General features: G+C 59.0%; 1 protein-coding gene across 6 annotated transcripts; it reads left to right on the forward strand.

Moving 5' to 3' along the window:
• Positions 1–369: 369 nt before the first annotated feature.
• On the forward strand, positions 370–21647 carry WDR86 (WD repeat domain 86). 6 transcript variants are annotated; one of them, XM_073238198.1, is made up of 8 exons: positions 370–542; positions 730–1015; positions 9232–9373; positions 11653–12073; positions 17897–18032; positions 20559–20675; positions 20861–20964; positions 21291–21647. In XM_073238198.1, exons 2-8 carry the CDS (start codon positions 793–795, stop codon positions 21588–21590), a joined length of 1443 nt encoding a protein of 480 aa, XP_073094299.1. In that variant the 5' UTR covers positions 370–542; positions 730–792; the 3' UTR covers positions 21591–21647. The 6 variants fall into 6 exon arrangements, with proteins under 6 accessions (XP_073094299.1, XP_073094303.1, XP_073094301.1 ...); XM_073238202.1 differs by having other exon boundaries at positions 371–542; positions 21172–21481; XM_073238200.1 differs by lacking the exon at positions 20559–20675 and having other exon boundaries at positions 372–542.
• Positions 21648–21708: the final 61 nt, after the last annotated feature.

A 21708-nucleotide genomic window follows, 5' to 3' on the forward strand; every position in this document is an offset into this window, starting at 1 on the left:
GAGCTCGTGACGTCCCCGAGCGAGGACGAGGGGCGCTCTCCACCCGGGAACCAACCCTGCGTCCCCCGAGGGCCCCGCTGGCACGGTTCTTGGGGCCGGGAGCCTGGCAGGGGCGGACCCGAGGCAGAGGGCTCCGGGTTCGCACGTCTGGCCCCTGGACCCTCCCTGCTCCGGCCTTTCGTCCCGGCAGAGCTGGCCGGGGGGTGTTGGGGGGGCCGGAGGCGCCGCCGGAGCAACGGTAGGCCCGCACGTGGGGCGGTCCCCGGAGTGTCCGGGACGGGCGCCGGGTCCCAAAGGGCCGGGAGGCGGTGCGGGCGGGGGCGCGGGCCCGGGGTGGGAGGGGACAGGCTTGGGGGGAGCTCTGAGGAGGAGCCGGGCGGGGCGGTATTGTCCGCACTCTGCAGCCCCGAGCGCCCGGCGCCGGCCGGGAGTGCGCGTGGGGTTTGTGGCCATCGGCCTCTCCGCCCCCGCCGCCGGGCTTTCCAGCGCCCCGGACGTGCCTCTGTCCTGCTCGCCCGGCCCGGAGGGAGGGCCCTGCTGAGGTGGGGTGCGGGTCTTCCGAGGGGGCGCGGGGAAGGGAGGTCGGTCTGCGCACCCGGGGCTGGGATTGCTCCATTGGAGGGGCCGGGGGTCCCAAGAAGGCAGCCCCCGCTAGGCTCACGGACCGGGTGGGCGGCGCGGGAGCGAGGGTCCCCCACCTCATCCCCGCCTCGCCCCGTGTCCCCGCAGGAGCCTGGCGCCCCGGCCCCCCGCGGTGACCACGGGACGCAGCCGCAGGGAGCAGCCGCGCGGATGCTGGGGCGCCTCTCCATAGCGGGGCGCAGCCTCCTCGTGCCCCACCTGGCTGGCACGATGGGGGGCGGAGGGTCGGCCCTGAGGGTCTGCGCTGACCACCGCGGGGGCATCAACTGGCTCAGTCTGAGCCCTGACGGGCAGCGTCTGCTGACGGGCAGCGAGGACGGCACAGCCCGGCTCTGGAGCACCGCGGACGGCCAGTGCTGTGCGCTCCTGCAAGGTAGACCCGCCGCGCCGCGCCGCCGACCCTCCTGCTGCGTCTTCGCGCACCCGCTGCTGGACACCTCGGCTCCTCCGTCCGCAGACCCTCCCCAAGCCCCGCCCCGCCCATCCCGGGAAGGAGCGGTCTACCGGCTCGGCATCCGACCGGTGGAGCGCACGCGAGGTGGGGGTGCAGAGCGGGCGGACGGGGTTGGGGGGCTGGGGACGCCACTGCGGGGGCGAAGATCACAGGTCAACCTGCTGCATGAAATCATTTCAACTACAGCAGTTTTGACAGACAAAACGAAATTACATCTGTGCCCTTGTAGATAGGCGGCGCCTTCCGTAGCTGCTCCCTGGCTGTGTGACCTTTGGCCGGATATTTCATCTTTGCGGCCATCGCGGTAGCCTGCTAAGTGCTGGCGGTACTGAGCACTACAGTGTGCAATCCTCATACTACTACAGTTATCCCACTTGTGCAGACAGGGAAACTGAGGCAGGAAGTAAGTTGCGGGAGTCACACAGCACCTAGGGAGTAGAGGTTAAGTTTAAATCCCCCTCCCAACATCTGTGGAGGTGGCCCTGCTCTCTGCTGCTTTATTTCATCTGCTGTAAAATGAAGGGGTATGGGGGTTGGATTGATCAGTTTTTCAAAAAAGGGCTGCTGAATCAATTTAGCACATTTGGAAACACCAGAAATAACAGGGGCCACACGTAGTGAGCATACATACATGTTTTATAAAGCTGTTTTGCAAAAACATACATTTTGGTTTATATTTGTGTGCTTACTCACCAGGCTGACGGATCCCTTACCTGGGCCCCTGTCACTCGTCTGGCCCACAGGACAGGAGGTCCCTCTCCAGCTCTGTCCCACTGTTGCCTTAGTAGCACATATAGCCTCTTGACTCACAAGGCGACCAGGCACTGTGTGGTTATTTCTCACAGCCTGGTTTTTCCAGCATAATCAGCAAATCTTGGGTGTCCTCCTGGGCTTTCCAATTCACGTAGGCACAGTGAGTGCAAATTAGCTTCAATGTGGGCTCATCCTGACCCTATTGGTTTTACATAAAAGCAGTTATGGTAGATATTTGAAAGCTCAATAAGGATGAATTTTGGATGGTCTGCTACTTGGGAGCTGATGTAGATAATGGAGAGTTGGCTGCATACTGACGCACATTCCTTCCCATCCCCCCCACAAAGTCACACACACTGGCAGGCAGGCAACTGGAACTAGACCATCTGAGTTCTGTTAGAGATTTTAAATTCAACTTGTATTGCTTCCCATATGTGAGACTTTCATCTGGAGGGCTTCCAGAAATGCAGATTGCCAGGCCCTGGTTTCAGTGAGCCCACAGGGGCCTCTAGAATTGGCATTTCTAATACACTTTTGAGTGGATCTGATGCACAGCTGGCCTGTAGAGCCCCTGGGCCTTGGACCCATTGTGGAACCGCAGTTAAGCTCCAGGCCTCTCCAGAGTGGTTCTGGCCATTGGGCATCTGGCTCTGTGCTCAGGGCAGCTCTGGAGCCTGGGCTGAGCTGCCAGGGCCCACCCTTCTGCCCAGCTCTGCCCTGTTGTCCCCACCCAGCTCTGTGCCTGGCAGCTCCCTTTCACACCCACTTTCTGGCCCTCACAGGGCTTGTCCCCTTGGGACACCAACACCTGCTCCCCAGTGAGGGGCCCGACCCTCTGGTGCTCTGTGGAGGGCCGGGCCGTACCACTCAGCAGGAGAGCGATCCAACTGAAAACGCTGCCCGTTTCTGCCAGGATGGTCTCTGCTATTGTGAGGATCATCATTTCAAGAAGTTTCCAGGGCAGGAGGGACAAGTAACCATTCCTGATCCTGAAACTGCATTAACGGACTGACTTACAAAAGAGTCATCTGGGTGTGTGCTCGTCCTTGTGAGGCGGGGTCCCCCCAAGGGAAGCAAGGTCTTGCCAGCTCCCCAGGCCCCTTAGGATTCTTTTAATCAGCAGAAGATTAATGAAATGTCCTTTAACACTTGTTTAGTGCCCTAGACGTTATGAGTACCCCTCAGTGTACGTGTTACATCACTAATCCTCACAGCTGTGAGGTAGGTAGGCCTGGCACCAGTTCACAGGGGAGAGTGGGGAGAGTGGGGAGGGGCACATTCACTACCAACACACAGGGAACTTTGAGTGTTTTCTAGATACTCCCCTGGTGAGGTCAGTGCTGTGTCGTCATCCCCCGGGTAATAGTGTGATTATAGGACTTGTCCAGGGTCACATGGCAGGTCCACGGGCAGCTGGCTTCTGCTTTTACCAGGACAAGCCTGCAGGGAAGCTATGCTTTGCCTAAGACTGCATGGCTGATGAGCAGGAGCCCCGATCCCTAGAGGACTCCTGACCCCACATCCAGGCTCTCTCCCCTCCTGTTGTGGACACTGCCCGTTTGGGGTGAGCGCTGGTTCCTTGTATGGCTCTGGGCAGGCAGAAGTCTCCAAAGAAGGACCTGTGGGCGGTCAGGCCTGGGTTTCTTGGGCAGAGTGGCTGGGCTTGGCAGCTCCTGGGATGCGTTTTCTTTCTGCAGGTGAACTTCTGGCTCAGCCCACGCGACCAGGGCTTTTTTGTGAATCTTGCAGGGTTTAGGAAGGTTGTGCCAAGGGGTAGGATGGCGAGGAAGAACAGGGCAGTTCCCTGTGGGCGGGCCAGGGTGGGCAGGTTGTCCTCCTCGGTGGCCCCTGGAGAGCAGGTGGTGTAAACATCACCCTGAGCGTCCCCCTACAGCAGCTCTGCTGAGGAGCTGTGAACCCGTAAACTTTTCTAATAAATAGAACTGGTTCTTAAGGGCAATTGGTGAGTTGGCAGTGAAAAACAGCTTAATTGCCAATTATTCTTTAAAAGGCAGAATTGAATTCAGGGTCACTATCCTGCCTCCCCCTCTTTTTTATCCATTGGCGGCCTACTTCTTTGGGCCACTTCACTGGGTCAGTGGGCTGACCAGCATGTCCCAAATGGTGGTTCCTGTCCGGTCAGTCCCCATGTAGGAGGGCGCCCAGCCTGAAGGTTCCATGAGCATTCGGTCCCTGGGCATTCTCATCTAACAGCATCTCCTCACATGACGGGCAGGGTGTTTGTCTTTAATTCCATGGGGACAGAATGTACACCGCTGTTTACTGGAAGCTTGGTGGGTGCCTGCCTGTCCGGACGACCCCTGCTCGCCTCCTGGGAGCAGGAGGACCACTCATGGTCAGGAGCCTGGGCTCGAGCTGGGCTGCTTGGGCTCGAATCCCGTTACTTGACTTCTTATGCCTCAGTTTCTTCATCTGTGAATCGGGGATGATAATAGTGGTCCTAGCCTAAGGTCGTGGTGGGGGTCGCACCAGTTAGTAGGCAGCTCCTGGCTCACAGGGTCAGCCGCCCTCATGTCTACGTCGACAAGCCCAAATTGACTAACAGCATCTCACCGGCTCTGTCCCTTGACAGCTCCCAACGCTTCCTGTTTGCTTCTCGCATCCGTATCATCCCCCCTTTTGTAGATGAAGAAAGAGGCTCCAAAGGGCTAAGTGTCCTCTGCCCTCCGCTGGGGTGGAGCGGCCACTGGGCGGACCTGCTCTCCTCCCTCCTGGCTCGGGGCCCTCCCCCTCCCCTGCCTGTTGGCCCGACCGCACCAGGTGCCTGGGTGGGTGCCCATGGCCAGGTCAAAGGTGTGAGGGGCTCAGGTCCGGCCTCAGGGAGTCTGCACATTGGGTCAAGAGAATGATCGCTGAACCAGGGGGTTGCGTGTCTTGGGCTTCAGATAAGCAGAAACTCTGAGCGGGGGTTCCAGGGTTCACCTCTTGACCCAGGTGAGTCTGGAACTGGGATAATTTTTAATTGAAATAAAAAAACACATAAAATTTACTGTCTTAACTACTTTTAACTGCACTGTTTGGAGATATTAAACATTCATAATATGAATGTTGTACAACCATTGCCACCATTATCTCCAGAACTTTTCATCTTGTAAAACTAAAACAACAATAACCTGATTGCCCCCCGACCCCCGCCAGCTCCTGGCAGCCCCCATCCTGCCTCCCGCTTCTGTGACTCTGCCCCAGGGACCTTGTCCAGGTGGGCTTGTGCAGTGTTTGTCTGTGGGACTGGCTCGTCCCTTGGGATGACCTCCCTAAGGGTCATGCCTATCACAGATGGGTCAGATTGTCCTTTTGAAGGCCGAGTACTACTCCGTGTGGGCAGACATACTGCATTTTGTTCACCCATTCATCCATCAGTGGGCACTTGAGTTGCTTCCACCTCTTGATCATGTGAATAATGCTGCTGTGAACATGGGTGTGCAAATCTCTCTCACGGGCCCTGCTTTCAGTTCTTCTGTGTGTACACCCAGAAGTGGAGTTGCTGAGTCATCTCATACATATTTTTAAAAGCGCATGTGGGAGTGCAGGGAAGGCTCTCAGACATAAACAGATCGGAATTAACTCCGTCCCGGCTAAGGATTCCATCAGGGTGCAGCTTGTTTGAGGTCCGGATGGGAAGGACGCCCGTGCTTGCAGTGGGTTGTTCAGCTCTGCGCAGACCACTGTGTGGAGGTGGTGAGCTCCCCTGAGGGGGCCGACCGAAGAGGACGGAGGTGGCAGGAGAGCAGTTTGGTCTCGGTGGTGGGGTGAGAGCAGCTGGGCTGGAAGGACGAGCCCCGCGGCAGAACCAGTGGCAAGAGCATCAGCCGCCCCCAGGGGCAGCTCGGAAGCCGGGGGCCCGTGGCCGAGGCTGCAGCCGCCTTGTTAGACGCGGACTAGGAGCGGTTGCCACGCCAGCCTGCTCAGAGAATGCATTGCCAGGTGGCTCTACTAGGCAGGGGCCCAGCCGGAAACAAAATGGTGCCCCCAAAATAGAAACTCAGGGAGAGTTTATTAAACGAAACTTTGCACGATGTGGGCAGAGCATAGGGCTGTCACCCGCCTCCAGGCCTGAAGGAACAAAGGTGCGAGCAGTCACAGCAGCCCAGAAGCGGTAGAGAGGGAGGTGTGGCCGTGGCTCGAGGGCCAGCGCATCCTGACCCAGCGTCTCCTGCTGGGGCTCCAAGCTGTCTGGACCTGTGGGCAGCGGGGTGCATGGAGCCCACAGGGGTGGTGCTCTCCACAGGGGTGGGCGAGCTGAGGGAGCAGGCTGGAGAAGAGGGGCTCCTGAGGGGCAGCAGGCCCCGTTTCCGTGCCTGGACCGGCCCACCTCTGCCGCCACAGACCCCGGATGGCTGGTACTCTGAGCAGCTCCTGGGCGTGGAGGAGGCGCATTGCCTCTGAGCCTCCAGCGAGTCCCGTGGTGTGCAGGCAGGCAGGCAGGGCTGACCACCTTGGCAGGAACCCCTGCACCCCCGCATGTTCTTTTGAACATAATAACTGCATCTTATCTGCATTCTTTATCCCTTCAAAAATGTTTATTTTTAGTTTGGCTCTTTTGCTTGTTCTGCATAATTCCAATAGCTCGTGGCCAAAGAGCTGTGTGGTCCCTGGAGGCCCAGTGGGCCCTCCCTCATCGCCCAGTGACCCTGCAGGCCTTGGGGCCCTGAGCTGTGGGTCGCCGTGGGTTACGGTCAGGGATGCGCTCTGCGGCCCCCTTTGCTGGCAGGGCTCTGAGTCGGGTGTGCTTATCTTGCGTTTTCAGAGGCGGGGCAGGTGCCTGGCATGCAGGGGCAGGGCCTGTCCCCAGGAGGGCCTTGAAGGCCACAGGGAGCCTGTCAGTCCGCTCAGGACGAGCCTCCTGAGAAGGCAGAGGGTCAGCCTGGCTCAGCTTCAGAGATGAGGTGTTTCACATTGAAAAACTTTTTTCAGTATCACATCTTTTCTTCAAGTTGTTGTTCATGTGTGTTTATATTTTTATTGAGCTGCAATCTGAGTGTGTCTTTTTTTTATTTCCATGGGTCCTAGAAGGCTTCCAACATCTCAGGGTCTTCGGCGTCCCTACTCAATGGCTGCAGTGTCACTGAGCAGAGGTCCCATGGTTTACTAGCCCCCCTTCGTGTTCTCCTGCGTTTCTTGGCCTGATTTACATTAAAACTCGGCGCTTCGCCTCCCTGCCGTCAGAGACAGTTGAGGTGGGGCAGGAGCAGGGGGAGCGGGATGGCACCCCAGGTGGCCTCCTGCTTTGGCGGGACTGCACAGGGTCTGAGGAGGACCGAGCCCATGCAGGGCGAGCCCCACACCTAAGTGCCGGCCTGAGGGCGCCCGGGGGCTCCGTCTCAGATGGGGCAGGCCGCCCACCCCCGCCCCAGGGCACGTCTGGTCTCAGGAAAGTTTGTTGACAATCTTAAAATGTTTTATAAACGTTTTGGAGTTGGCCAAGAAACTGGGCTGTGTTTTGCCAACGCATTTGGCCCTCGGCTTTTAAATTGATGTATATTTTATGGGAAACATAATCTGTACCCACTTCAAGGGTTTATTTAATTCACACAAATGTTGTTTTCTTAGAGGCCTGGTAAATGCTCTCCAAGAATACTGAAAAACATTTTTTTTTATTCTGTTTCCTAGAACCCAGGAAGTTGGTTTCTTCCAAGGCTAACTAAGCTCAAACCCAGGGTCAAAAAAAAAGGGTGTCAATCAGCTTGAAACTGCCCAGGAGATTCTAAATCCCCATCTACCCAGTACCAGGTATCTAGACAAAGGTTTACAATTCTATCAAAATCCTTACTGTAATAAATATATTCCACATGTGTGGAAATTCAGTCTCCTCAGTGAAGTGGCTTTTAGGTCTAAAGTTCCTTTGATCCTGTTGATATTTCCTGGCCCCTGAATTCTCCTCCCATATATTCCACTTCAGTTCGCTGTGGAAAGTTTTCATCGGAGGTGGCAGCGTCTTTGCCTGAAGGACCCGCCCTGCTGTGATGGGAACACGAGGGTTCCCGGGGGGCTTAGAGCCCGAGGCATGGACCTCCATCCGTGGCCAGGGCGACAGTCAGATCGGATGGCCACACCAAGATGGGTGACCAGGTGCACTGCGCCCAGACCCCAGACCCAGCGTGGCCCGCGCTCCATCCTATGCCCCTGCCTCACTGGGCCTCTGCCGCACCAGCTGTTTCTGACAAGCTCCTCAGTTCTGTCCCTGGGGGCCCTCCTATTTGGAGTGTGCCGCCTCCCCTCCCAGGGACGTCCCTCTCTCCCCACACGGCACGCACGGGGTGGGCCCTCCCTGCTCTGTTGGCCCTGACATGCCCTGTCTGAGCACGGACCGTGCTCGGCCGAGTGTCTCTCCTCTGGGCTGGCTGCTCTTCGCAGGCAGGAAGGTGTCTTAACCATCTCTGCACCTATGTTAGTTTCCAGTGGCTTCTGTGCCCAGTGATTACACGGGGTGCCTTACAACAGAATTTTATTCTGGCACAGTTCTGGAGGCCAGAAGTCCGACATCAGTGTCACTGGGCTGAAATCTAGGTTGGCGGGGCTGCGCTCCCTCTGAGACCTGCAGGGGAGGGTCCAGCGGCCTCACCCAGCTCCAGGGCGGCCCTCAGGGCCCGCACTGCCTAGTCTCTGCCATCTTCACGGCACCTTCCCTCTGGCCTCAGATCTCCCTCTGCCTCCTCCTCATAAGGACGCTTGGGACGGCATGCAGGGGCCGCCCCGAGGATCCAGGATGATTTTATCTTAAGGTCCTTACCTTAATTACATCTGAAAAGGTGTCTTTAAGGTGACATTTCTAGGTTCCAGGAATTAGGACCTGATATCTTTGGGACCATTGCTCTGCCAACCAGTGTCTGTCTCCCACAAACATTAAGAACAGCTAACACTTAACGCACAGTGTGCAGCAGCCTCCTGAGGCAGGCAGGCACCCTCCCTGTCCCAGGGGAGGAAATTGAGGCACGGGGAAGTGAAATGGTTTGCCCACGGCAGTCAGTAGCAGCACCAGGATCGGGCCCTGGCATTCTGGCTCCGGAGGCCATGCCCTTGGTCTCTATACTTCCTGCCTCCATAATGTTGGGTGTGTTGAATGACTGAGTGAATACAAGCAACTGAAAAGTTTGAAGACTGAAAGGAGATGATGAGAGAGGAGCAGGGAAGGAGAGAGTGGGAGATGAGGGAACGAGAGGTCTCAGGCTGGGCGAGCGCCCCCTGAGGTGCGCCCGGCACCCACAGTTCCTGAGATCCCCCCAGACTTGGGTCCTCCTGGGGGGGCTAGGCCAGTCATGGCTTGTCGTGAGCACTCCCTGCCCCTGCTTTCTTCCCTTCTCCCCACCTCAAACCCTTGCCCCAGAAGGAAGCTGGGTACATTCAGGTCTCCCCGTCTGCAGGGCACGAGAGCTACGTGACCTTCTGCCAGCTGGAGGATGAGGCTGCCTTCACGTGCAGCGCCGACCGCACCATCAGGAAGTGGGACGTGCTCAACGGGCAGTGCCTGCAGGTGTTCCGAGGACACACATCCATTGTGAACAGGTCAGCGTGGCTGGGGACAGAGATGTCGTCCGTGGGGCCCCTCCCTGGGGGAACCTGGCTTCTCTGGGACGTCTGCCTGTGGACCCTGTGGGGACTCTGTCCCTCTTAAGCACAGAGCAGCGGGAGGCCCAGAGCAGAGGTGTCCCGGGTCCAAGTGCTAACTGCCCCAGGGGCGGCTGGGAGGTGGGGGCGGGGAGAGACCAGCCACATGCTGGTTGGTGCCTAGATGCCCACCTTGGGGGCCCTGGCAGCTCCAATGCCCCTTGGTTCCAGCTAGGCACAGGGAAAAGCCCTGGAGGCCACAGCTCCTACTGCTGGGAACAAAGTCCACAGGAAATGGCTTAATTGGTACCTGATGGTGGACCAGGGGCTTGGAGGGGGAGCAAGGCGGGGGAGGCTCTGAAGGAGTCAAGGGCATTTGTAAACATCTCCTTTCCATGTTGAAAATATCCCACCAGCTTCATGTCCAGGAGGCTTGAATTTTTCCATTCCTTACTGAATTTGGGTCTGAGCTGAGCCATGGAAATTCCTTTGCTGATCAGATCAATTGGACAGTATTTCTGTAACTTGTGCCGGCCATCTCAGACTCCCGAGGGAACACAGCATAAGCAGGAGTCTGGGGGTGCACCCTCGGGCCCCCGCAGCCTCCCCGACCAGGGCTGGCCCCCGCTCCGGAGGCTAAGCCAGGAAAAGGACCCATGCCTGCAGGCGTTTGGAGGGGGTCAGAGGCTGGGCTTGGCAGGTGCAGGGGGAAGGATGTTGGCAGCCAGAAGGACACTGCCAGCACGAGCTCTGTGTGTGCCTGGGTCGGGGAGTGAGCCGACCGGCCTGACCGTCCAGCCCTGGGCGGGTGGGAATGCTGCGCCTGCCTGATGGTGACCTGGCCTACCAGCTCCCTGTGGCTGGGACTAAGTCACGTACCTAAGGACTAAGTAAGGTGCCGCGCTGGCGCAGGATGGTTCCGAGCAGAGAGGGCAGCAGGAAGCCAGCAGAGCTCCGACCCAGCGCCCACTTGCCAGGAGCTTTTATCCACTGCTTAGTAAGAGCAGGTGTGGCCCTGACCTGGGCGACCAGGGCCAAGCAGGCAGGTGGCAGCGTGGGGGGCTAGAACTGGGACCGAGTCCTTGAGAAAGAAGTTCGTGAGTGAGGAAGCGTGTGGGTGTGGGGGAGCCTCCTCTGGCGAGGCCCTGAGCACGGAAGGGCTGCCAGGGGCGGGAGGCGGCCATCTCGGGAGACCAGCTGGCCCTCGGGCAGCACCTGGGAACTCAGCTGCTCCTCAAAAGTAAATGTGGACAATAAGGCTGGGCATTACGCTCTGCCAGGTTTAGACCCTCCAGAGCACAAACACGAACGCACGTGCACACTACTGCCAAGCAGGTGGCTGTTCTGAACTAATGCAGTTGCATTAGTAAGTACCTGTGCTCACAAATGGGCAACATCCGTGGAATTCGCTTCTCCCTGTGTGTTCAGAGCAGGGCCAGGTGCGTGAGCTTCTGGGGGCACCGGCTCCAGGGTGACCACATGTCTCACCATTCCCAGAACTTCCCTGGTTTTCAAACTGGAAGCCCTTCTTCCCCAGGAACCTTTCGGCTCTTGGCCGACCAGCAGGGCGGGCCTTCTGACGGCCCCGTCCTCCCGTCTGCCTCCCTCCCTCACCTCCTGCCCGCAAGCAGCCGCCGAAGGTGATGTGTTGGGAGGGTGCAAAGCGTCGGAGCCTTGGTCCCTGCCGGGCGAGGTCTGGGCACACTACGGGCTCTGCACGTGCTGGGGGCTCGGAGACCCAGGACAGTGCCTGGGGAGACCCCGAGCTGTGTCCCAGGGAAGGGTGCTTTGAGCCAGACTCAGGAGGTGCGTGCGACCAGCTGGGTGCCAAGACCGCGAGGCCTTCCTGGCTGCCGGGTGGAGACAGCCGCTCTCTGGCAGGGTGGGCGTCCTCGCTGGGCTGGGTGCGGCCTGGAGGGCGGTGGCCGAGCACGCTCTGAGTCTGGGCTTCGTTCTCTGGGTGGTGGAAGCCCAGGCACCGAGCCTGTGCCTGGGACCCCTGACATGTTTAGGGTATCTCTCCTGACCCCCTTCCTGTTCTCCCTGAAGCAGGAAGCCTTGGCTTCTCCAGCCCCAAAATGTTCTTAGATTTGGGTCTCCCATTTGCTGGGAGCATTTTGTGCTTCCCATCACCTGGGCTTATTGAACACAGAACGCATGAGTCAAAGGGATCCTGTGAAAGCCCACTGGGCAACCCTATGTGTTCTGACCCCTGACCTTTCCCCTCTTGCCTTCAGGATCCTGGTTGCCAAGAACCAGCTCTTCAGCAGCTCCTATGACCGGACAGCTCGTGCCTGGAGTATAGACAAGGGTCAGGTGTCCCGGGAGTTCCGGGGCCACCGCAACTGTGTGCTGACCCTAGCCTATTCTGCCCCCTGGGACCTCCCTAGGGCTCCCTGCTCAGAGGAGGCCGTGGCCGGGGGGCTCCTGGTGACGGGCAGCACAGATGGCACGGCCAAGGTGTGGCAGGTGGCCAGTGGCTGCTGCCACCAGACGCTGCGGGGCCACACGGGCGCGGTGCTCTGCCTTGCGCTAGACACGCCAGGCCACACGGCCTTTACCGGCAGCACCGACGGCACCATCCGCTCCTGGGACATCCTGAGCGGGGAGCAGCTGCGGGTCTTCCAGGAGCACCAGGGCTCCGTCATCTGCCTGGAGGTGAGACCCGCCTTCGCCCCATCTGCCAGGGAGCCCCCAGGGCCAACCTCTGACCTTCTGCCCTAGCCCAGTGTAGCAGTCAGCTCAGGCTGCATAACAAAGCACCACAGACTGGGAGATGTAACGGCACAGGTGGCTGTCTCCCAGGCCTGAGGCTGAAGCCCAGGGTCTCGGTATTGCAGGGTGGGTTTCTTCCGAGGCCTCTCTCCACGGCCTGTGAATGGCCATTTTCTCCCTCTGCCCTCGCATGATCATGGCGCTGCATCAGATCTCTCTGCTTATAAGGATACCATTCAGTCTGCATTAGGTTCCGCCCTAAAGACCTCGCTTTAACTTACTTAACTCTTTAAAGGCCCTTCCCCCAAGCACAGCCACATTCAGTTACCAGGGTCAGGGCTTCTGTTGATGAATGAATTTTGATTTCCTTACATGTAAAATGAGGATTATGTCTATTCACAACCCCCCTGTCTGTAATTCCTAAATCCAAAAGTTCCAAAAAATGAAAAGACTCACTTGGGGCCAAAGTCTGGTCTGGCAGACACGAGGCCAGTAACTGGGAACACACCTTTCCTGTGGAAATGCAAGCATGTTCCTAAAATCCAAAAAATCCTGAAACACGTCTGGCCCCAAATCTTGGTTGGGGGGTTATGCATGTGAGGTCATACCCACCCCGGGTAGTTGTGAGGACTTAATGGCCGGTAGCAGACACCCCCCTGGTGCCTGTTCCATCACGTGAAGCTGTCAGCCTCACTCTTGCAGCTGTTATCTAAGGGATGCGCTGCCTGCCCTTGGCCAGGGCCACCTGGACCGGATCCTTCCAGCTGTGGGACCTGGATGTCCTGCTCAGGGGCTCACCGGCATCTCCCTCCTCCACGCTGGCTTCCACACCTGGGTGCAGTGCTCGGTGGCACCCGAGGCTCTGGAGGGATGCCACACATGAAGTGAGAGGGGTATGCTCAGGGCACCAGGAAGCCAAGGGCAGCAGTCCCCTGCAGAGCCAGGCCAGGACACCCATTTTGGGTTTTCAGGGTAAAGGGCAGTCCTGGGATACCAGGACCAGTGGAGTAAGGAAGGGCTCCATTTTGCTTGGATAGAATCTCCATGGTTGAGGCAGTTCAACAGATGACCCACAGGGTGCCTATGCAATCTTCGTTTGCAATTCAGAAATCCTGCATTTGGGAAATGCAGGGCTGCCCCACCTCTTTGGAGAGGGGAGACACATGGCCAGGGCACATGGGGTGCAGGGCAGCAGGTGGCCTTTCTGTAGTTTGGACACTAGATCCGGGAGTCTCCCTGTTTTGTTTCCTATTGTTTCCACTATTGCGACGTCAAATCTGGTTGTACTGCAACTTGGGAAATGCATGTGTGACTGACGTTCAGGCGTTTCTAACTGTGTCGGCCCTGTCCACTTTGAAGGTGCCCTCTTGCTCCCTGTCGCAGGGGTGGAGGCACCTTCCCACCTCTCTTGATCTGCCTCTTAGCAGAACTGCTCACCCATGTCACCCTGCATTCAGAACCTTTGAGGCCACCTAGCGGTCCCTGCCCCACTGCTGTGTGGGTCCCTCACTGTGACCAGCTGTCATCTCCAGGCAGAGTGTGAAGCACAGCAGAAGGGTTGGGGGCATTCAACCTTCTGCACCTCACCTTCTCCAAACAGGAGGTGACCCCCGGGTTCACATCTGTTACTTTTCCCTGCCCCTTCCCCCTAGCACACAGCCAGGTCCATGCCCCTGAGACAGGGAAATGACCTGGGCGAGGGCCAGGCTGCCCTCCCAGAAGCCCTGCAGAGACAGGCTGGGTTCCCAGGTGTCCAGAGGCCCCTGGAGCATCTGGGCCCCCACGATGGTCTGTGAGCCTCGTGGCCTTACCTCAGGCAATTTTTGGTGGGGAAGCACCCACGGCTGCAGTCTGAGCACCCACGGCATCATCTGCAGTCTCCTGTGAGCGTGAGTGTGGCCCTGGGGTGGCCAGTGCCTGGTGCTGTGGGCGTCACGCGAAGCAGCTCAGGCTCCCTTTGCGTGTTGAGAGAAGCTTGTGGGCTGCCGTTCCTGAGGTCAGGGAGGAAATGAGGAAACTACAGGGTCACCCACCCTGCTGTGCCCCACCTCTGAACCCAGTGGCCCTGTGCGGACGAGGTGCCCTCCGAAACACCTTCCCACCCCGTGCAGGCCCACTCTGACCTCCCAGGAGCAGAGGCGAGGCCTGAGACATCTCCTGAGACCTGAGGGGCCTCTGCTTTCCCGTTCACTATGTCTACCCCAGTCAGGGGATACCTTCCTCAGGTACCCAGGGTGGAGCCCACCGGCCCCAGACCAACCCCAGAAGGTCCCAGAAGCCAGGCTGGGGCCGAGCCCGGAGCACGCAGGCCTCCTCGGGAGGGTGGACCAGAGCAGAAGCGAGGGCCTGCTTCCAAGTAGTAAATTCACGGTCAAGCCCAGTAACCATGCTGGGGGGCTGCTCCCTCCTCTGCTGCTCTGGGGGTCTGGGCTCAACCAGGAGGTCCTTGTGAAGAAAGAGAAGGCAGGGACTTCCCTGTTGCTTCGTATTATTTTTTTGCTTATGCCTTTTAAATTTTACTTATGAAACATTTCAAGCATAGAGCATATTGCAAATAGGAAAACAGACCCCCGTGTACCTACTTTTGAAATGAGATATGAACATTGCATCATATTTACTCATATCTTTTTAAATAAATAAGCACTTCAAATACCCACAGAGAGAGAAAGGAGGGGAGCTCCAGGTGTGGGGCAGCCCGGGGGTGGTGGGGAGCATGTGGCCCTCCGCAGCTGCAGCAGAGCACACCCCTCTTTGCCTGCAAAGGCAGCGTCCTGCCAAACCCAGAGGGGCTGGGGCAGGGGATGCGGTTGCCTTTTAGGGATGAGAAGTGGCTCCCGGTTTAGGACATGCTGTGTGCGTTATTGCATCTAGCCTCATGACGGGACATTATTTTTTCTCATTTTGTGCATGAGACGGTGGAGGCGCAGAGAGGGTAAGCAGCTTGCCCAAGGTCTCTCAGCTGGTAAGGAGCAGAGACAGTTGAACCAAAACCAAACATGTAACCCATGCTTGCAACCAGCAGCTTATACAGGTGTGGTGCCGCCCTCCGCTGGAGTGGGGGAGCCCCTCCTGACAGCTTTGCCGAGCAGGCATTGCCTGGAGCCTGGCCCAGCTGCTTCTCCTCCCCTGGCCTGGTGAGCGGGCTGCCTGCTGGAGCTGCGGGGAGGCCACAGCGCAGGGATCTTGTCCTGCGTCTGCCTGGGTGGGTCACATCTCAGGGAGATGGCTCGTGAACCCTGCCCCCTCCGAACTGCCTTGGCTGTGGGCGGCCCTGCAGGACCTGGCCTTCGTGACATGCCAGCCAAGGCCTGTCCTGCTCACCCCATCTGCCTCCGGGCCCCCCAGGCCACCCTGCAGCTCCCCATGAGTGTCCTCTCAGGACCAGCCAAAGGGAACAGTGAGGCCTCGGTCAGCCAAGGACAGCGTGCTCGGAGCTTCTCCTCAGCCTCTGGGCTCGGGATTCGTGCTTTGAATGTGCACCGCTTGGTCTTTTTAGACACAGTGTGACAGCCTCACATGGTCTGGACACGCTGCAGGGGAGCCCACTACACTGCGAAGGGGCTACTCTTTTGCCTTGGCTGCCGTGGACACTCAGGGCCTCCTTTGTGTGGTGGCCATGTGGCCTGGGTGTTCCACGGGAGGCTTGGTCCCACACACTACCCTTCCTATTAGATCCTTGTGTCTCGGTGGATAATTTGGAAAGTGTGGTCACCAGCAGCCTGGGGCTGCCCCTGAGAGGGACCACTGGCGGGGGGATGGTGCAGAAGCACTGGGGCCAGCGGTGGCCAACATGCGGGACAGGACGTAGGCGCCGTGCGGGAAGGAGAGGGCGGCCTGCCCTAGAAGGGCGGGGTGGGGGTCCATGTGGGGGTGCTTTCTGGGCAGAAAGAACTTGTAAGAACCTGGGCGGGGGGGACAGTGTGTGTCCGTGGTTCTCAGAGGACAGCGAGGACACAGGTGGGCCTGGGAAAACCAGGTCACACCTGGGCTGAAGGGGCTGGGCAAGCTCGGGAAGCCCCATGGCTGCGCTGCCCTGTCCCTGTCGATGGCCGGGTATGATCTCTTGGGGGTATGCAGACAGCGAGAGGCCAGGGTGATGTTCTGGGCTCTGCTGGGGCCCCTGGGTGTGCTGATGTCACATGCGTCCCCATCCTTGGGGAGGGGATGGCCAATGAGATCCAGAAAGCAGGCCTCACTGGCTGGGGCCAGTGGTGACCTATCAGGGCTCTAGGACAGGGCCTGAGAGCTGGCAAGCCACACCTGCCTCCACCCCCACCCACGGAAACCACCTGCAGCCTCTGCCCCCGGGAGGCCGTGGCTCCTCGAGATTCCTCTGCCTCTGCCACAGCGATCAGCACAAGCCCACGTGTGACCTGTGCCGTGGCCTTAGGTGGAGGGATGAGCTGGGCTAGTCGGGGTCCTGTTCTCCAGGACTTACCCTGGGAAATTGTATGAGCAAACAGCTGTGGGGACTGGAAAGTGGCCCAGAGGGTGGCAGGGATGGGCAGGTGTGTGCTTGAGCAAGGAGGGGGTGGGACGTGTTGAGGATGCCAGTGGCCAGCCTGGACTGGTTCTAGGCCAGCTGTCCGCTGCCCTTGGGGCAGTACTGCAGCTTTCCTGGGTCTCCGGGGGCCCCTGGGCCCGGCCTGGCTCCCTCTGGGGCTGGTTGCCTGCCCTCATCTTCTGGGCCCTGCATTGCAGGAAGAGGCCCGCTGTCTGCAGCCAGGCCCCTGCCCAGCCCGGCCTGTGGTTCTTGTCAGTGTCTCCGCTAACCAGAGGTGCTGGGTGGGGGCTCCATTGGTTGTGTGGTGTTTTGTCCAGGGAAATCTGCACAATTATTTTAATAGCCTTTGCACTTCCCTTGGGCTAGGACACTGTCCTCTCTGGCAGGGGCGCTCCTGTGAGAGGGTCCTTCCAAGCCCCTTCTCTTGTCTCCTGGGCTCTTTGCTTACCTCCAGTGACATTGAGTGGAGGTGTGCACAGCACCCCAGTCCTCTGGGGCAGTGGGAGGAGGGGGGCCTATCTCAGGGCCCTTGTTGCCCCCCACTGGCAGCCCCAGGGCCAGAGGGCAGGACCCCAGGGTGGCCCCAGAGGTGCAGCTCTGGCCCTACCAGAGCTCTTTCTCCCACACACCAGAGCCAGTTGGGTTACTTCTAGACCTGTCTTCTATCTGCCCTTCCACGAGCAGAAGTCCAGGGTGAAAGCCTGCCCTGGCAGCCCTGTCTCCTCCCAGCCAGGACAGCACGTGGGAGCGCCTGGTACAGCCTGGCAGTGGCTGTAGGTGGATTCATGTTACTTTCCCAGATGCCAGGCTGTTGCTCAGCAGGCAGCTGCTGACAGTAATAACAATGCCATCGAGCTTCGTGGGGTCCTCGCTCTATAGTGCCGAGCTCTGTACGGGCCGCATCTGTGAACCCCACAAGAAGAGGCTGCTGTGACCCTTATCTACGGGTGAAGCAGCCGAGGAGCAGAGGCAGTGACTTTGTCCAGGGCTGTGTGACAGTCAAGATCTGAAGCCAGGCCTGCCTGCCTGCTGCTCGTCCTCCCGAGCCCACCCCACTCTGCGGAGAGGGGAGGAGCAGCGTGGTCTTGGGGGCAGGACTAGGCAGCCGGTTGGGACCCACAGGCAGGCCGGTTTCTGGCTCACCCACAGTTCCTCCACTGAGACCTGCTGCCCCTCCCCATTACACAAGGGTCTGGAGGGGCTTCCCAGCCAGCTGCTGCAGCCTGCGGTGCCAATGTCTGGTGCCACCCTCCCTCCCCCAGCTCGTGAACCAGCACGTGTACTCAGGCAGTGCCGACAGGACAGTGAAGTGCTGGGTGGCAGACACAGGGGAGCCCGTGCGCACGTTCACGGCCCACAGGCACAGTGTCAGCGCCCTCAAGTACCATGCAGGCACCCGTAAGTGACCCTGTCGCCGGCCCTCTGACCCTGCCTCGCCTGACCTGCCAGCCTGTTCACCCCTCGCCCCCCACCAAGTCCTCCCTCACTCCGAGCCTCTCTCCTGTGGTTCTCACTTCCCTGTTCCCTCCCAAAGCCTCACCTGCCATTCAGGAGGGCCAGTGGCTGTGCCTCCCCTAGGCACGCGTTTCTCTGGCATTATTTGCAAAGAAGGTCCAAATAAGGGTGTGGGCACAGCTCCCCACATTAACCCTTCAAGAATGTGCAGAAACCCGGGTGTTCGGAGGTCCTAAGGTCGAGAGCACTTCTCAAGGACACATTCTAATTCTCAAAGTGAGACAGTAACAAACTCCAGGTCGACTTGAGGGCCACTTGAGTTTGGCTTTACTTGGCATTAGGTTTGACTAAAGAGAAGAGAAAACCCAGATAACTGGTTTAAATGACATAGTGGTTTAGTTTTCTCTCAGGTAGAATTTCAGGGGCCGGCCGTCTAGGCGGGAATGGATGGCTGCACAAAGTGACCAGGCACCCAGATTCCTCCTATCACTTGCTTCAGTATCTTTAGCACTTATCTTCTACCTTTAAGGAGGCCTCATGGTTCATTACAGCTGCTGCAACTCCAACCATCGTGTCATGTTTTAGTCAGGCAGGAAGAAGAGGAGGGAAAGGTACTTTGACCATTGCCTGCAAGGGAAATTGAATAATGAAATCTCTTATTATTTTATTATAGGGCAGAATGGCTTATTGGGTAGAGAACAAGATATCTGCCCCCACAGATCTCAAACTCTCTCACATCGGGGCTCTCTGGCTCTGTCTCACTGGCTTGCCACATGTTTACTCCTCAGATATACCCAGAAGACAGACACTGTCCCAGGAAAGCAACACCCCAACCTGCTACACCTACATGGGAGTGGGGCTCCTAGGTTCCTGGACAGCCCTTTCTTCAAATGATCCCCAGTGTTGTTTTGCTGCAGCCCCCCTTCCCCGTTTTCTCTCTGTGTGTTACACACACACACACACACACACACACACACACACACACACACACACACACACACACACACACACACGTGTTGCTGAGCCTGAGCATCGTCTCACTAGCACTCCAGTGAGGGCTCAGACTTGGGTGGGAAAAGTCACAGCAGAAAACTCAGTGTCTTCACAGCACAGGTGTTAGATGAAGACGGAATGTGGATCTCTGAAAATAGAGCCTAGATGCCCTCAGGACTTTGGTGTCTGACAGAAAGATTATTTTTTCCTTCATCCTGTGTCCAAGTGTGATTTCTGGCTCTGCTCCCAGCTGATCCCTAATTTAAAAAGAATATTGCCTAAGCGCCTCCTCTTGGCAGCAACTGGGACCTGCAGCTGCAGAGAAGCCCTGGCATTCTACCAGCTGCCCACTGTTAAGGAACTTGATCCTTGGTCTTTGCCAGCAGGCTGCAGGATGATCAGACTTAATTCCTGACCCTCCTCCCACCCATGGGATGCCCCACAGCCACACTGAGTTTGTGGACAGGAAGGCAGGAAAGGAGCTGAAGAGACCAGAAATGAAACTTCCCTGCAGGGCCACAGTCATGGGCAGCTTCAGCAGAAAGGCTGGGAATAGGCAGGCAGGGCTGGAAGTGGGGTGAGGAATAGCTCTCACGGGGCCCGGAGCCCCCAGGTAGTGCTTGCTTTGGAGCACTCTGGCTGCCGGGCAGGTGTGGCAAATGCTATGGGTACCAAGCTCATCAGAGCTGCTTGCCCACGCGCCTGAGGTCCTTGTCCTAGGGCATTTCCCAGGGAGGGCTGGGAGCTCATACCCACAAGAGAGACTCAACCAATGACTAACAGGCATGGGATAAGTGGCCCAGTGTCCTTGGCTCAGTGGGACATCTGAGATGTGGTTTGCACTTCCGCACACCTGCAGCGTCACCTGATCACAAACATCTGTGTGTGCATCCTTCCTCTTTCACTGCCCACCTCCTGAGTGTCCGGCCCCATGAACTGTTTGCACTCAAAGCCTGGTTCAGGGTTGGCTTCTGGGAGAACCCCGGCTGAGCGGACAGTGAGCAGGGGAGGCCCCTCTGGTCGGGCTTCTCAGGGCGGTCCCGGCCCCCAGCAGCAGCACCTGGGACGGGCTGGAGACGCAGGCTCTCAGGCCCTGCCCCACACCCAAGTCAGAGTCAGGCAGGCCCAACCATCTGCCTTAGGCCGTCTTGGTGATTCTGATACACAGGAGTTTGAGGACACTTGGGCAACAGTTACAGGCTGGGAAAGAGCCAGGAGAGGCCGGACCCTCAGGTTCCCCTGTAAGAGGCTGCGCAGGGTCCGGGTTCCTTTGGGAAGAAGGCCCGGTTCATTGTGAGGAGGGGCGGGCCAGGTTTATGGGTGGTCCTCGCCCCAGCAAGCAGCTCAGATGGGGGTGGGGGGCACCCCCTGAGCGGGGCCCTCAGAGCTGCTAGAGGCCAGGCAGAGAAGTCGAGCTTCAACAGAGGCTTGTCCGGAACGACCTGGGAGCAGGAACCTGGGCCTGGGTGGTCCCAGGTAGAGGCCCCGAAAGGACAGCGCGGGCAGAGCTAAGGCCCTGCACAGCCGGCTGCAGACCGGAGGGCGCGGCCCCAGTATCGCCCCGAACCGTCGACAACCAGAAAGATAATGGAGGTGCCGCTTCCTTCCTTTCAAAGGGCTTCCGCTACCGCCCATTCGAACCTTAGGCCGCCCCTGACGCGGCCGCTGCTTCTGGGGAGGGTGCCCGCCCCTCCCGCCCCTCCGGGCTCCTGCCCCGCGGCGTCCTGGGGGAGGTGCGGGGCTCCGGCGGGCGGCCCAGCGGCGCGCTGTGTTCACAGTGTTCACCGGCTGCGGGGACGCCCGCGCGCGCGCCTTCGACGCCCAGTCCGGGGCGCTGCAGAGGGTGTTCCGCGGCCACGCCTTCGTCATCAACTGCATCCAGGTAGGCCGTCGGCATCCCGGGAGCAGCGCTGCCCGGAGCGCGGGGGCCCCCGTCCCACGTGAGGATGGAGGACGCTGGGCTGGGAGAACGCCACCAGACGGCCCAGGTGTTGCCGTTCCAGCCGATGCCCGGCCAGGCCGCCGTGCCAGGGGACGGAGTGGAGGGGCGGCGGGGCAGCGGGGTGGGCTCCTACGTCTGTGCCCGCAGGTACACGGCCAGGTGCTCTACACCGCCTCGCACGACGGCGCGCTGCGCCTCTGGGACGTCCGCGGGCTGCCGGCCCCGCGCCCAGTTGGCCCCAAGCGCAGTCTCTCCCGCCTCTTCAGCAACAAGGTGGGCTGCGCCGACGCCGCGCCCCTGCAGCCGGCCTGAGCCCATCCACCCGCGGACGCGGACCCCCGCCCGCCCGGACGGCCTGCCTGCCTGCAGGTGGAGGAAGCCTGTGCCCTCGGGCACCGCGGCCCCAGCCCGCCCCTTCCGCCAGGCCCAGCTCACCGGGCTCATCCCTGGCCCTCCCGACTCAGGGTCACCAGCCCCACAGCCCGAGCCCCAGAAGCCAGGCCTTTCCTGCTGAGAGGAAACGGACGTTTCTTCAAAAAGCTGCTGAGTGGCAGACTGTATTTTAGCAAATGATTTCTCCTGAGGATACTTGTGAAGAACAAAAATACATGTCCTTAAAAGTGCTCAGGAATTTGTTACATTTTGTTCTGCAGTCTCACCTTGCCCTCGGGGAGGAGGGGTTCC

This window comes from Manis javanica, chromosome 6 (genome assembly GCF_040802235.1).
Source record: "Manis javanica isolate MJ-LG chromosome 6, MJ_LKY, whole genome shotgun sequence".
Lineage (NCBI taxonomy): Eukaryota > Metazoa > Chordata > Mammalia > Pholidota > Manidae > Manis > Manis javanica.